Genomic DNA, 14,267 nt, shown 5'->3' with positions numbered 1-14,267 from the left:
CTGACAAGCCACCACAAAGCACTGTTGTTATTCCCTGTGCTCAGCCCAGGGGAAACTGAGAGTGACACGAACCCCATACATCATGTCCACTGGGGAGGTGTGAGTGGGGAGGTGGATGGATGATGCAACCCATGCCATGCAGCTTCATCCTACGATGACCTCCAGAGTGCGCAGGTTAGGGTCTGGCCCTCAGGAGCAGGAGGAGGGATGTGTTACCCATCTCGTCACACGTGCCTCATCCCCTGACCCATTTCTAGCACAACACGCTGCCTCCGATGCTCCTGAAACTCTGCCACCGTATCTAGGACACTTGGGTTTCTTCCTCTTACATGATGAATGAAGGTAACTTGGGAAGAGCTCAGCGTAGTGCGGTGGATAGCAGCCAAGCCAGAAAGCAAAGCATCTTCTCCATGTTGGCCATGTCCTTGTGGCATTTTAACCTACTTTCATGCTTCTCAGAGCAACTTTGCAGCCTTGAAGCTCTATGTTTCCCACCTGAGCTCTGCAGCACAAGTCCCAGCCATGGGTCAATACCATCAAGGGTTGACCCATGGTCCTGCAGCCCCACAGCGGCATGGAGAGCTTGAGACCTGCAATAACCTGACATGCCGCAGCGAGGGGTGAGGAGCAGTGTAGGTTGAAGATTCTGAGCCCTGCTGACCACGGGAGTCCCTGCCATGGGGCTTGGGAGCGGCTGACAGCCCGTGGGTGTTCAGAGAGTGAGCAGAACAGGGGGAAAAAAATAAAAAATGCCTGTAAACCATAACTCCAAATGTCTAATTTCCCCGAGCTACGAATTGCTAGTGCTTGGGAGAGTGTCACGGTAAGGGTGAGGGCATGCTTGGGCAACCAGCCAGCCGTGGGGATGGGAAGGGAGTGAGTCACGGCTCAGCCCCGAAGACGCCGAGAGCACCACGGCATTCAAACTCCGTTGGATTTGAAGCGACACCTCCCTCTTGCTTGACCCCTCCGCAGAACCCTGTAGGCCCCCAAAGCGAGGTGGCTTTGTCCATCTGCTTGGGACAGGCCCCTGGACCATGCCCAGGGCTTTTTTGGGGGATGCCGGTGCCCACCGGATGGCTGGGACAAAACTGTGCCGGGGAGCGTGGTGACAGCCGTGGTGTAGGTGGCCGTGGTGCGACACTTGGTTCACTTGCATGGAAACAAGGTGGTTTTAGTGGCCGCACGTCACCCAAGCGCCCAGTCCGTGGGTGTCAGCCACCTGCCAGCCCTCAAATTGTGGGGCTGAAGGGAAACTGAGGCACATCGGAGGCCAAAGGCTTTGGCCAAGGCGGTCCCTGGCCACCAGACGTGAGGCCAGGGGGCTTTGGACACGGCTCCTGGGAGGCTGGAGGTGCCTGGAGTCCGAGGATCAGATCTGGCATTTTGCTGTCAAGCAGCTTCTCCTCTCTGCCCCTCCCGCCCCCCTCGGCTCCCCCCTCCCGCTCCTCGTCCTTGGGAAGAACACGCCCATCCCCGTGGCCTCGGGGCGGGGATGCAGAACCGGGCTCCCCCCGAGGGAGAAGGTAACCGGGCTTTTACTCTGCCTGCGAGCAAGCAGGGAGGCTGCGAGACACCCCCCCCCCGCCCCAAGACCCCCGGGGCTCCCCACCCCCGGAGAACAGACCCCCACACCGCGGCGAAACTGCACGGAGGAGGGGGGGCTCCCCGTTACCGCGCCTTTCCACGGGGATGAAGCCTTCAGGAGGAAGATGAGGGAGAGCAGCCCCGACCCGGGAACCCCCGTAGCCCCCCGTGTGTTGTGTGTGTGTCCCCCCGCCCTCCGCTCGAATGTTTAAAAGCTCTTTGATTACAATTAGCGCCCCGCAGGAGGGAATCAGGCGCGACGGGACGGACACACGCCGCACATCGTGGGGAGGGGAATGGGGGGGGTTACCGGGAGGGCTGGGCTGGGTCCCGAGCCCCGCTTCTCCATCCACAAGCGCTTCCTAAAGAGCTACCGGCCCCGCCATGTCCCGGGAGGACGGGGGTAGCCGTGCCCCGACGGCACCCCGGGGCGGGGGGACACGGGGGCCGGGGGAGGCGACCCGGAGGGAAAGCGGGGGGGGGCGGGGACCGGATTCCTGCTGCTGCCTGTGAGTCGTACTCGTTGCTCTGCGGGGAGGGCGTTTATTATGGGTAATATAATATATATATTTATTTATTTTAAATTTTTTTTTCGGGCGGGGGGGCGGGTTGCCGCGCCCGCCCCGAGAATCAGCCGGCTCCGTCCCCAGCGGAGGCTGGCGAGAGGGGCGGTGGGTGGGTGGTGGGATGGGAAAGGGGTGGTGAGGAGGGAGGGGGCGGCCGTGCGGAGGGGGAGGCTGGCAGAAATGCTAATTCCTCCTTTCCCTCTTCCCTCGGCAAAGCCAGTGCCCGTCCGGCCTCGCTCCGGCTCGCAGCTCAGCCCGGAGAGGCGAGGGGGTACGGGTGAGGTGTGCCTGCCCCCCGCCCCATTTCCTTCACCTAAGCCCCTCACCGCTGTGTCCGGGCTGACGGAAGCTCGGGAGGAGGATGAGGAGGACCGGGAACGGCGAGGAGAAGGGTTGCGTCTTGCTTAACGCCACTTAGGGAGCGGGGTAAGGTGCGGGGTCACCCCCGGTGCGGCGGGAGTTGGGGGGGGGACGGACACAAGGACAGGGGTGAGGGGCGGGGGTCAGGGGAGAGAGGGAAAAATAGGGAAGGCGAAAACTAGGGAGAGATGGAGAAGGGAGGGAGAAAAGTGGGGAGAGAAAAGGCTGGAAGGGGAAAGAAAGAAAAAAGAAAAGCAAAAGAAATAACAGAAAAAGGAGAAAATCGAGCAGAGAAGAAAGAAAACAACGTTTAATTTTTTTTTTTTTTTTTTTTTTGGGGTGGGGAGAGAAAGAAGAGTGCAATCAAGGCAAGAAAAAAGGAGTGAGAAGGGTGGGAAGAGCCGGAGGGGAAAGGGAGGAAAACGGGGAAGAGGAGGGGAAGGGGGGAGAGGGAACGAGAAGGGGCGAGGAGGCTGCTGCCGGGGGGGAGCTGTGCACAGACAATGGGGCGCAGCCCCACAGCCACCTCTTGCCGGGAGGGGCCCGGATCTGAGAGCCCCCTGTGTCCCTTGGCAGGGGGAGATGGCCCCGCTGCTGTCCCTGTGGCTGGTGGCCCTGCTCGGCCTGGCCCGGGCGTGCCCCGAGCCCTGCGCTTGCGTGGACAAGTACGCCCATCAGTTCGCCGACTGCGCCTATAAGGATCTTCAAGTGGTGCCCACGGGGCTGCCCTCCAACGTGACCACCCTCAGCCTCTCGGCCAACAAGATCACCTCGCTGCAGCGGCGTTCCTTCGTGGAGGTGACCCAGGTCACCTCCCTTTGGTTGGCACACAACGAGATCCGCTCCATCGAGCCCGGTACCTTCGCCATCCTGGTACAGCTGAAAAACCTCGACATCAGCCACAACCAGATCGTGGACTTCCCCTGGCAGGACCTCTACAACCTCAGCGCTCTCCAGCTCCTCAAGATGAACAATAACCACATGGCTCTGGTGCCTCAGGGGGCTTTCCACACCCTGAAGGACCTCCGGTCCCTACGCATCAACAACAACAAGTTCAGTGCCCTTGCAGAGGGTATCTTTGACTCGCTTAGTTCCCTCTCCCACCTGCAGATCTACAACAACCCCTTTGAGTGCTCCTGCAAGCTCCAGTGGTTGAAGAAGTGGATGGACAACACGCTCATCTCCATCCCCGAGAAGGACTCCATAACTTGTGCCCTCCCAGAGCAACTCCGAGGAGTGCCGGTGGGGAAGATCCCAGACGTGCAGTGCACCTCGCCCACTGTGCAGCTCACCTATTACCCCAACCTGGACACCACGGAGCTCTTTGACGGCTTCACCCTGACGCTGCACTGTGCCGTGACGGGCACCCCGCCGCCCGAAGTGAGCTGGAAGATCCGCACCTCCAGCCACACCCTGGAGCTCAACGGGAACCCAAAGGAGAGTGCCGGGAAGGACCTCCCCAAACAGGACCCCGAGCGCTTCCTGGTCTTCAAGAACGGCACGTTGGTGATTCCCCACCTGAGCAAGCGGGAAGAAGGCACCTACACCTGCCTGGCCACCAATGAAATGGGGAGCAATGACACCTCAGTCAACGTGGCTGTGGCGGGCACCCAGAAATACCCGCTGCAGCCCGGGAGGGACCCGCTGGGGGGTAAAGCACAGCCAGGTGACAAGAAGCCTGGGGCCAAGGGAGCAAAGAACAGTGTGCTCATGCCAGATGAGAGGAGCAAACCCCTCAGTCCCACCCGGCAGAGCCAACCATCCTCAGCAGCCGGGACAGAGTCCACGGGAGATGGGCAAGTCCCTTTCCAGCTTCCACCCTTTGAGAAGAAGTGTGGCTCCACACAAACCAGCAAGTACATTTCCAACCATGCCTTCAACCAGAGCGGTGACTTCAAGCAACACACGTTCGACCTGGGGGTGATCGCTTTAGACGTGTCAGAGCGTGATGCCCGGGTGCAGCTCACGCCCACCTACATGCAGCCCGAGAAGGTCCACCTCAGGATGCTCTACCTGTGCCAGGAGAGCAGCCAGGGCCACGCCTTGGTCCAGTGGTCCAAGATCGAGGAAGGGGTGAACTCGTACTGGTTCCAGGGCTTGAACCCCGGCACCAACTACTCTGTATGTCTCACCTACCTGGGAGAGGACTGCCAGGTCCAGGTGGTCTTCACCACCAAAAAAGAGATCCCCTCGCTCATCATCATTGTGGTCGTGAGCATCTTCTTGCTGGTGCTGGCCACCTTACCCCTGATGGGGGCCACGTGGTGCCACCTCCTCTCCAAGTACCAAGGGAAGACCTACAAGCTCATCATGAAGGCCCAGAACCCGGACCAGATGGAGAAGCACATGGCCGCCGACTTCGACCCCCGCGCCTCCTACCTGGAGTCTGAGAAGAACTACAATCCCAGCGAGGTGGGGGAAGCGGATGTGGAGGAAGAAGAGGAGGAGGAGGAGGAGGATGATGAAGGAGGCAGGCGGAGGAGGAGGAGAGAAGCTGAAGGGGCTCCGGAGCTGGAGCGAGAGGAAAGCGTGGCGGCCAGCTCCATGGCGGAATCACAATCCAAAGCCAACGGCGAGGAGTTTGAGGTCCGTTCTGAGTACAGCGACAAGCTGCCTCTGGGCGCCGAGGCCGTCACCATCTCCCAAGAGATCAACGGCAACTACCGGCAGCGCCCCCGCTGAGCCTCCCCGCACCCCCTGCGACCCCCTTCCCCGGTCCCCACCTCTCCCGCCTCCCACCCCCCGCCACCCCGGGGCACTGCCGCTGCTTCTCCTCCAAGGAAAGAGCGAAGCATCCTCAGCGACGCCTGCCTGTCCTTCCTCCTCCTCCTTCCTCCTCCTCCTCCCTCGGGCGTCAGGTCCCCAGGGAAGGGACTTGGCCCCGGGGATGCTCGATGCGGGCGGGACGTTTCTCCCAGGATTTCGTTTCCGTTTTGGGTACCGGTTTGGGTTCCGTTTTGGGTACCTCGCTGCCGGCTCGGCGGCAACACCAAAACGATTCCCGGACCCCCGCCCGCCTCTGCCCTCCGTTCGCCCGGTCGTTCCTTTCCCCTTAAAGAAAAAAAAACCGACCAAAAAAAAAAAAAGTAAAAGAAAAAAAAAAAAAAAGCCCGAGATCCCAAAACCTTTTTTTTTTTTTATGGTTATTTTTTTTAAATTTCATTTTCTGGAACCGGTTCAGTCCGCGCGGGGTCCCCGCCGCTCCTCGGTCCCGTCCCCGCCGCGCCATTCAGCACCCGCGGGGCTGGACAGCTCCCGCGCCCCCCGCCCGCCCCCCGCCACAACCGGGGCGACCCCCGGTTTCCCCCCCGGCACCCCCCGGTCCTCCCCCGGCCCGGCGGGGCCCCTCGGTGTGTGTAGGGTAGAGTAGCCTTGTAGCCAAGTGTCTGTGCCGTAGGCGCGCCCGTGCTGCGGGCGGGGGGCGAGGGGTCGCCGCCGCCGCGCCCCCGCCCCACACTCCGGTCCCCGGGAGCCCCGGGGCCGTCGAGAACCGCGGGCGCCTTTTCTGCGAGCTTCTGTCTGTGAAAGAGTCAATAAAAGGGATTGAAAGTGAAGCCGGGTCCGTGCTTGATGGGGGCGAAGATATATAAATATAAATATAAATATAAATATAAATATAAATATAAATATAAATATAAATATAAATATAAATATAAATATAAAATTATATATAGAAATAGAAATAGAAATAGGAATAGGAATAGGAATAGGAATAGGAATAGAAATAGAAATAGAAATAGGAATAGGAATAGAAATGAATAGAAACATATACAAATACAAAAATAAAATAAAACCAAAAAGATAAATATAAATAGGAACATATAAAATAAAATAAGCATATAAAATATAAATATAAATATTTCTACCTATACACCATGCATGCATACACGTTATATTTCTGTATTTCTGTCCCTGCATAGTATCTATCATTCACGTGCATACTATATCTATAGATAGACACGCACTACATACACAGGTCTACGTGGCGTACACTCATTTTATATATACGCACAGGATGTGTGCGCACAAACACCTGTTCTGTGCACACCCATTTCGTAGGTACTCAGTCTATACACACAGTATAGATATATGTGAATATGGCATGGCTGAAAAAAAAATAAACCAAATACATAGTCTGTAAACACACTATAAACTCACTATATAGAAAAATACAAACAATATTTGCCCTCCGCACATACAGACACACTCTCTACACATATAGCGCTGCCCATACGCTATATACGTATATATGCAGTGAGGATGCATGCAATATATACATGCAGTTTGCAGAAGCTCTATATATCTGCGCATACACCGTACGTGTGCTTGATATATGTACAAATGCACGCTCGACACCCACGCTCCCCACATATACACGTGTTCTTCCTCCGGGCGCGTATGGACCCGAGGCTTATCTCCTACATACGCCCTGTACGTATGGCCATATGTGACGATACGCCCGGCACCGGGACGGGGCTGGGACGGGGGTGCCTGAGCAGGGGTTAGTGTGTTCCCCCCCCGGTCCCCAAGCGCTCCCAGCCCGGGGGTGCTATGGAGGTGCCCGGCCGGGAGCACCCCCCTCTCGTCCCACTGACGATTTCAACCCGCCATCACGCGGCGAAGATTTAAGGCTGCTTTTGATGGCTTTTCTTATCTGGAGCCACGAAGCCGCACACCCTCCTGGCGTCCCTGCTCGAGAGGGACGCAGGCAGGACGGCCACCCCCTCGCCAGCACCCACGGGTGACCCCTGAGGCCCCACCGAAGCCCCTCACCCTTCCCAAAAGCAGCCTCCGCATCCCAGCAGAGCCCCCTCCCTCCAAGCAAACGCTCGTTTCTCCATCCTCCAGAAAACGGCTTTCTATTTTAAATCCGGCCTCTGCATCTTTCTCCTGCGGCAGGGAGCGGGGGGGGAGACAGACAAAGCAGGTCAGCGAGCAAAGAGCCAGCAGACAAGGAGGGGGTGCCCACCCAAATCCCCCAAATCCCAGGAATTTGAGGCGGCTCCGCAGCAGCCCAGGTGTTTGCTCCAGCTTTTAAAACCCCGTGCCAAGCAGAGACTCCCCCCGTGGATACACTTATAATTGAGTTTCACGCTTAGGAGCATGTGAGGAATAGAAAAAGAACAATCATTTTTCTGCCTCCGTTTAATTAGAGGGTAATAGATTTCCCCGCCTGTCGCATCTACGGGGAATCTCGCCGCGATGAGCTACCCGCCGACGCTGGATTACTCTGAGATTTGCTCCTTTTCAGGAGGGCACTAATTAGCAGCCGATGCCCAAAGGCACAAGAAGGGGTCAGGGATGGAGCTCTGCATCCTCCCACCCCTCCACCATGTCCGGGGGGGGGGGCGGCAAACTGGGGAGGGTTTCTCCTGGGAAGGATTTTTCCTGGAAAGGGTTAAAGGGTCCCGGCAGGGTGGCTGGGTCCCTCCCGAGGCATTAACCCTTCTGCAGAGCCCGTCACCAGCCCGGGGCTTGAGTGGGACCTGCCCACGCGTGACGGTGACAAGCTCCCGCCCACGCCTCCTGGTCGGCATACGCTTAGGGTGTCAGCTAAGCTGCGGGAAGGCGTCTGGCACCCTTCGCCCGCGACGGCCCCGGAATAAAGCAGCTTTCAACAACCCCCCCCACCCCCGAATCTCTGATTAAAAACTCAAGGCAGGACAGCACGGCCGCGTCCCCCGCGCCACGGCCCTCGCCTGCCGACGGGGCCGTGCCTCGGTGGGGTCACAGACGGGGCCTGGGGTCCCCGTAGATGTGGCCAGAGCAGCATCGTCCACCTGCTCCACGGGTGCGAGAAGGGCAGAATTAAGCCTGGGCCTCTGCAGCCGCCCCTGCTCCGCGTCCTCTACTGGTTCGCCCCCCCCCCCCGAAGCCCCCAGAACCCTCCCTGGACATCAGCCTGCCCCGCTCCCAGGGGATGGGCGCCAGCCGTAGCGGGAGGGACCCCCACGCCGGCCCCTCCAGCGAGACCGTCGCACCCCCGTGGGGCCACGACAGCCCCCACAAAAACACCTTCTAAAGCGGGTCCTGCCCCCCCCCTCCGGAGAAAACCCTACCTCGCCCGGCAGCCACGCCGCGAGTCCGCCCGATGAACCGCTCTAGGTTCAAAACAGTCCCCTTCTCCCCGTTTTTAACCCCAATCCTGTTCGCAGCCTGGCCTCGGCGACAGCGGCGTCAGCGCAAGCGTGAAGATTGCAAAGTTGTGGCTGGGGTACGCAGAAGCTGAAGGTCTCGTGGGGTGTGGAGGGGGTCCAGCCTCCCCCCTTGCTCCATCTTCATCTCGTTCAGGGCCTTTTCCAAAGAGGATCTGGCTCGTTTTGGGGCGGGGGTCCTGGCACCTCTGGTGGACACCTCAGTGCTCCCACGCTGGCACCCACCCACCCACCTTGCAGACCGAGACCCCAAAGCCTTTCACCCCCTCTCAGAGGCAAGCAGTCTCCCCACACCCTCCAGAAGCCGCTCACCCTCCATCCCTGCCCCCCAGTTATCCCCCACAAAGGGGGGGACGTGATGAACCCCGCGCTGCAGGGCTGGGGGGCAGAGGTTCGGATGCTCCCCCAGCCCCGGGGCGCGGGGGGGGGGGCGGCGGGCGGAGGAAGGGGCCCCCGCAGCCGTTTGCTGACAGCGGGAGTGGGTCGGTGCCACGAAAAACAAAAGGCCCCGGGGGACGGGGAGGGGAGGAGAAACCCGACGAGGACCGAGGGAACCGGCCGTCCCGTTTTCCAGCCCCCCCCCCCAAAGAGGAGAGAGGGCGAGCGGGCTCCGTCCCCCTGAAGCTGCCGGTGAAGGGGGCAGGAAGGAGGGGCGGGGGGCCGGGGGGAGCGGGCTGGCCGGGCCGGGGAGGGACGGAGGGAGGGAGGGAGGGCTGGCCGGTTATTCACGGCTCTGGTATGCGGCGTGCCGGCCCCGCTCACACCGCCCCCGGGCTGCCTCGGCCGTGGGGCAGCGAGAGCGGCGGCGGGGAGAGGTACCTGCCCCCCCCCCGGGGCGGGGGGGGATGCTGGCGGTGGAGAGGGGGATGTTTGGGATGGGAGAGGGGTGCTCGAGCGGCGCGGAAACCCCGGCGGGGTCCTGGGGGTGAGCCCCCAGCCCTGCCCCCCCACCCTTGCATGGCACAGCTCGGGAGGGGTGATGGGGAGGTGCCCCCCGCAAACCGGGACCTACGCCTGGCTGCCACAGAGAGGGGACGCCCCAAAAAAGACACCAGCCAGGGGTTTGAAAGGCATCAACCGAGGGGTATAGCCCCCCTCCGCAGTGGGTTGTCACCCCACCGTCCCCCCCAGAGCCCTCCCTTGAACCCCAGCCCCGGGGTGGTCTATCCGTGCAGGACAGGACCCTTTGTATCCCCTTTTAGCCGCCGCTCCCCCCCCCCCCCCAGCTTTTGTAACATCACCCCCCCCCCTTGGTTGTTGTGCAGGGTTTATTCAGCCTCTCCCTCGCCAATAAAATATCTTCCCCCCGCCCTAAATGACAGGGTTGGGGACTGGAAGGAGCAGCAAAACTTGCCTACAAGGCAGAGACAAAGGGGTCTCGCTGCCAGCTCCTCGCGGAGCCACACTTAACCTCTTCCCTCGTGGGATGGAGCTCCCAGAGCGCGCACAGCCCCCTCGGCCACGGAAGCAGGAGGGGAGTAAGGAGTTAGCTCAGAAATATTTCCCTCTCAGGCCTTCCAGCAGCCAGGGTCCCCACTCGCTCTTGCTGAGAAAAAGCACTTGAGAAGCTGTTTTTTTCCATGACACGGAAAAATGTGGAGATGGGGGGGGGGAGGTTGGTTTGAGGTCTGAAAGCATGCTGAAAAATCCCAGCAGCTCTGTGGTTTAGGGGAAGAAGGGCTGAGGCCGGTTGTAAAACTGGAGAAACAGAGTGAAGGCTGAAGTCCCAGCTCCCACTTTTCACCCCCAAAGCTGGGGTAACAGCACCTTTCAAAGATCAAAACAGGCTTTTTTTTTTTTTTTTCCCCAGCAGGGGAAGGAAAGGGTTTAGGGGGAAGTTCCCTGCTCACGGAGCTCAGCAAAGGCTCTGCTCTTGGCGAGGAAATGCCTTCCTCCCATTAAGGAATATTTCAAACAGTGCTGGGGATAATCGCATGGATGCTCTGCTCTTCTGCTGCTTCCCCTTCGTACTTGGCAAGCAAAAGCAGATCCCCATCTCGACTAGACCCGTCCCGTTCATTCCCTTCCATCTCTGTTCCCAGGAGGAAGGATGAGGCCCCTGCTCTGCTGCCTGGGGCTGGCCGTGCTCCTGGGACCCTGCCTGGCCTGTCCCAGCACCTGCTCCTGCTCCACCAAGAAGAACGGGCGGCTGTTGGCCGAGTGCGCCTACAAGGAGCTCCAGGAGGTACCCGAGGGGTTGTCCTCCAACGTGACTATCCTCACATTGTCGGCCAACAGGATCGGCTGGTTGGGGCAGGGCTCCTTCCTCGAGGTTCCCGAAGTGCAGTCGCTGTGGTTGGGCTACAACCAGATCGGGGTGGTGGAGCCGGGGGCTTTCGCCTTGTTGGTGCACCTGAAGAACCTGGACCTGAGCCACAACAAGATCACGGATTTCCCCTGGCAGGACCTCCGTAACCTCAGCGGGCTGCAGATCCTGAAGATGAACAACAACCGCCTGGCCGGGCTGCCCCGGGACGCTTTCCGCTCCCTGAAGGACCTGCGCTCCCTCTGGCTCAACGACAACGAGTTGACCACCCTGGCTGAGGGCACCTTTGACAACCTGCCCTCCCTGTCCCAGCTGCAGATCTTCAACAACCCCTTCAACTGCTCCTGCAAGGTCTTCTGGCTGAAGAAGTGGACCGAGAACACCTCCGTCTCCATCACCAAGGGGGGGTCCACCCTGTGCGTGGCTCCCAGCCGGCTGAAGGGCAGGGCTGTAACGGACATCCCCGACCACCACTGCGTTGCCCCCTCCGTGCAGCTCACCTACCTCTCCAACCTGGACAACACCGTCATGTACGATGGCCTCACCCTGACGCTGCACTGCAGCGTGGCTGGCAGCCCTCCGCCAGAGATCAGGTGGAAGGTCCAGACCTCCAGCCGCCGTGTCGAGATCAACGGACCCAACGTGGCACGGGATGGAAACGTCAAGCAGAGCCAAGAGCGCTTCTTGGTCTTCAAGAATGGCACCATGGCCATCCCCAATTTCAGCAAGGAGGATGAAGGCATCTACACCTGCCTCGCCGTCAACGATGTGGGCACGCGCGATGTCTCGGTCAACGTGGCCTTGGCCGGGTCAGAGAATCCAGCTGAAGACCTGCTTCGAGACGACCCCCAGGCCAGCCACCTCGGGGGTCAGAGCTGCTACAAGGGGGATGAAATGGATTCTTCCAGCGCTGGAGAAAAGCTGGTGATCGTTTACCATGTGCCCAGGGAGTCGAAGAGCAGGGCGGGAGGAGCGGTGCCCCAGGTCTACCTGGGCACGCTCCTGCTGGCTTTGGGCATTGCCCTCTGCTGTTAAAGGGGGGAGGAAGAAACGGTGCCTCGGGGGTTCCCCCTCTTTCTGTAGCATTTATCTTCACGTAGTGCCATGCCTTTGCTGAGCTTCTGGGAACTGCAGGTGGTCAGGAGATTCAGGCCCAGGGCTGGTAGTTCAACTCCTCCTTAGATGGGGGGTCAGGGCTGGGCTCCATTAGTTGAGAGCTTCAAGCAAGCTCAGGTGACGTAGAACAGATCCATACTGTGCCGCTGCTTTCCAGGCCTCCAAATCTGCCTTCTGAGACCAAAGTGTGGCTGCAGGATTGAAGTCCACCCTCAACAGGGTGACCACCACCCACCCCCAAGCCTTCCACCACCACAGCAGCCAGCCATGACCGGGGAGGGGATCTCGCACAAAGAGGATTCCCATCGGCACCAAAGATGACATCCCCACCACCACCAGCACCCTTGGCCGGCCAGGTGCATCCTTCCTACCAGCACCCTCACGTGAAGCACCAAGGAGCAGAAGGACCAGTCGGAGAGTGGGGGAATAGCCTGGGCCCGGGGTTCCAGGGCACGTGGCTTCGGGGGACAGAGATAGAGCGGTGCTTCATAAGCAGGATGGGTACGGTAGGACACGTTGGATGGGGCACGGGCTTGGATCGAGTCGTTTCATGGGGCAGGAGAAGCTTTTCCAGAGGCTTCATCCCTGCAGGAGCACAAAGGGCTCCCGCTGGCTGGGTGCTGGGAGCACGCAGGGTGCCTGCGACCTCCCTGCGTGTCGCAGGACCAGGCTCTGCCACCCTCAGTCACCATGCGGCTGATTTCCCCCCCACCCCGCTTTGCTTTCACCGCTGAAGCCTGTGGTCCGAAACGTTCGGCTGGGCTGGACCCACCGAGCTGCACTGCTCCGGCAGCCACCCCAGCGGGGAGGGATTGAGCCCAAAGAGACCAAACCGATTTCCCAGCGCTCCCCTCCGATGGGAAACCGAGCGGGGGGCTGCGTGGCGGAGCGGGAGGAAGACTGGGAAAACCCGGATGCCAGAGAGAAGCTGAGTTGACCTATAAGCCATAAAACAGGCTCCTTAAGTGCTTTCGCGTTCCCACGCGGGACATCCCTACCGCGCCCGGCTGCCCCGGGGTGATGGGGGACCCCGTGTCTCATGGCGGGGGGGTGCTGAGCGTCTCCATCTCCCCCACCCCGCGGCCGTCCAGCTCTCCTGCCTTCTGCCAGCGCTCGCCTGCGGGAGCTGGGTGCAGCCCTGCAGCCACCCTCGCCTTATAACCAAAGCTGTACGGGCAGCGGAGTCCCAAGCGCAATAAATACCTTTTTTTCCTAAAAAAAAAAAAAAAAAAAAAAGCTGGCATGTGTGGCCTCTGTGCACCCCCAAACCCTGCATCATCCGCGTACCACAGCCCATCACCAACCTCCTTCCCCCCGCCAGCTCCCCCAAAGCCCCCCCCGACGCTGTAGCATCCCCCCCACGACCACCCTAAAGGGAGGACGCCTTTACCGGGTACCCAAAACTCCCCCTCCGTCGCCCGTTTGAGGCGGCGACCCTAAAACCAGCTGCAAAGCAGCTGTGCCGGAGCCTCGAGCCTCCGCCTAAGCTCTCAAACCGCGGCCAGGCAGCTCGGAGGGGCAAGGGAAAGGGGCGGCCGAGCAGCCGCCGCACGCCAACGCCGCCCGGGTGCGGCGCCGAGGGCTCGGCGGGGGTCCCGAGGCGGAAACTGCCGGCGGCTCCTCGCACGAACCGCCTTTGACGCTAACAAACGGGCACATCTTTTTCCCGTTACGGGCAGAAAGGATGAAAAACATCACGGCCCCAAAGAGAGTTTTGGTTTCATTTTGTAGGATACAGCTTTTAACATCAATTTTATCCCGGCTGGGGTCCTTCCCTCCCTGCCTGCCTGGGGATAGCGGGGTACAGGGAGCTTATTCTTGCAAGCTTGGCTGGGAACTGGGGTTGGAGCCTGGGCTAAGGTTAAAAAAAAAAAAAAGATTTAGGCTCTCAGCAGCCATAAACCATGCCTGAAAGTCTCTGCCCACCTTGCAGAGCCGCTGCTCCCCCAGCTTTGCTGGTTTTGTCGCCAGAAAGGCAAATTGCTCCGTATTTGCCAAGCTTACTCAGAGGTTTTACGGCAAGTTATTGGCAATATTAAGCATCCCTCATTCATAACAAACAGGGCACCCTGCCACACAGCTCCTGGGTTGGGTGCAGCGGGTGATACCACACTCGGCATCACCGTCCCCGCTCGGCACGGCCACCAGCTCCTCTGTCCCTCACATTTGCAAAGCCACAGCATGCCCCGGACCTGAATTTCCATCCCCCTCCCGAGG

The 14,267-nt window shown here is 59.9% G+C and overlaps 2 protein-coding genes across 2 annotated transcripts; both read left to right on the top strand.

Annotated features, from left to right (window-relative positions):
- The first annotated feature begins 1,902 nt into the window (after positions 1 to 1,902).
- On the top strand, positions 1,903 to 5,266 carry ISLR2 (immunoglobulin superfamily containing leucine rich repeat 2). The gene has a single exon (XM_082005366.1). It carries the CDS (start codon positions 3,096 to 3,098, stop codon positions 5,193 to 5,195), a length of 2,100 nt encoding a protein of 699 aa, XP_081861492.1. The 5' UTR covers positions 1,903 to 3,095; the 3' UTR covers positions 5,196 to 5,266.
- Positions 5,267 to 10,718: 5,452 nt separating this feature from the next.
- Positions 10,719 to 11,969, top strand: ISLR (immunoglobulin superfamily containing leucine rich repeat; the record flags this gene model as incomplete). The annotated part of the gene is made up of 1 exon (XM_082005367.1): positions 10,719 to 11,969. One exon carries the CDS (start codon positions 10,719 to 10,721, stop codon positions 11,967 to 11,969), a length of 1,251 nt encoding a protein of 416 aa, XP_081861493.1.
- Between the last annotated feature and the right edge of the window lie 2,298 nt (positions 11,970 to 14,267).

The sequence above is a fragment of the Phaethon aethereus genome, assembly GCF_964289735.1.
Source record: "Phaethon aethereus genome assembly, chromosome: 12".
Classification (NCBI taxonomy): domain Eukaryota; kingdom Metazoa; phylum Chordata; class Aves; order Phaethontiformes; family Phaethontidae; genus Phaethon; species Phaethon aethereus.
Note: the sequence above shows the minus strand (reverse complement) of the source record. Positions and strands in the feature narration are given on the sequence as shown.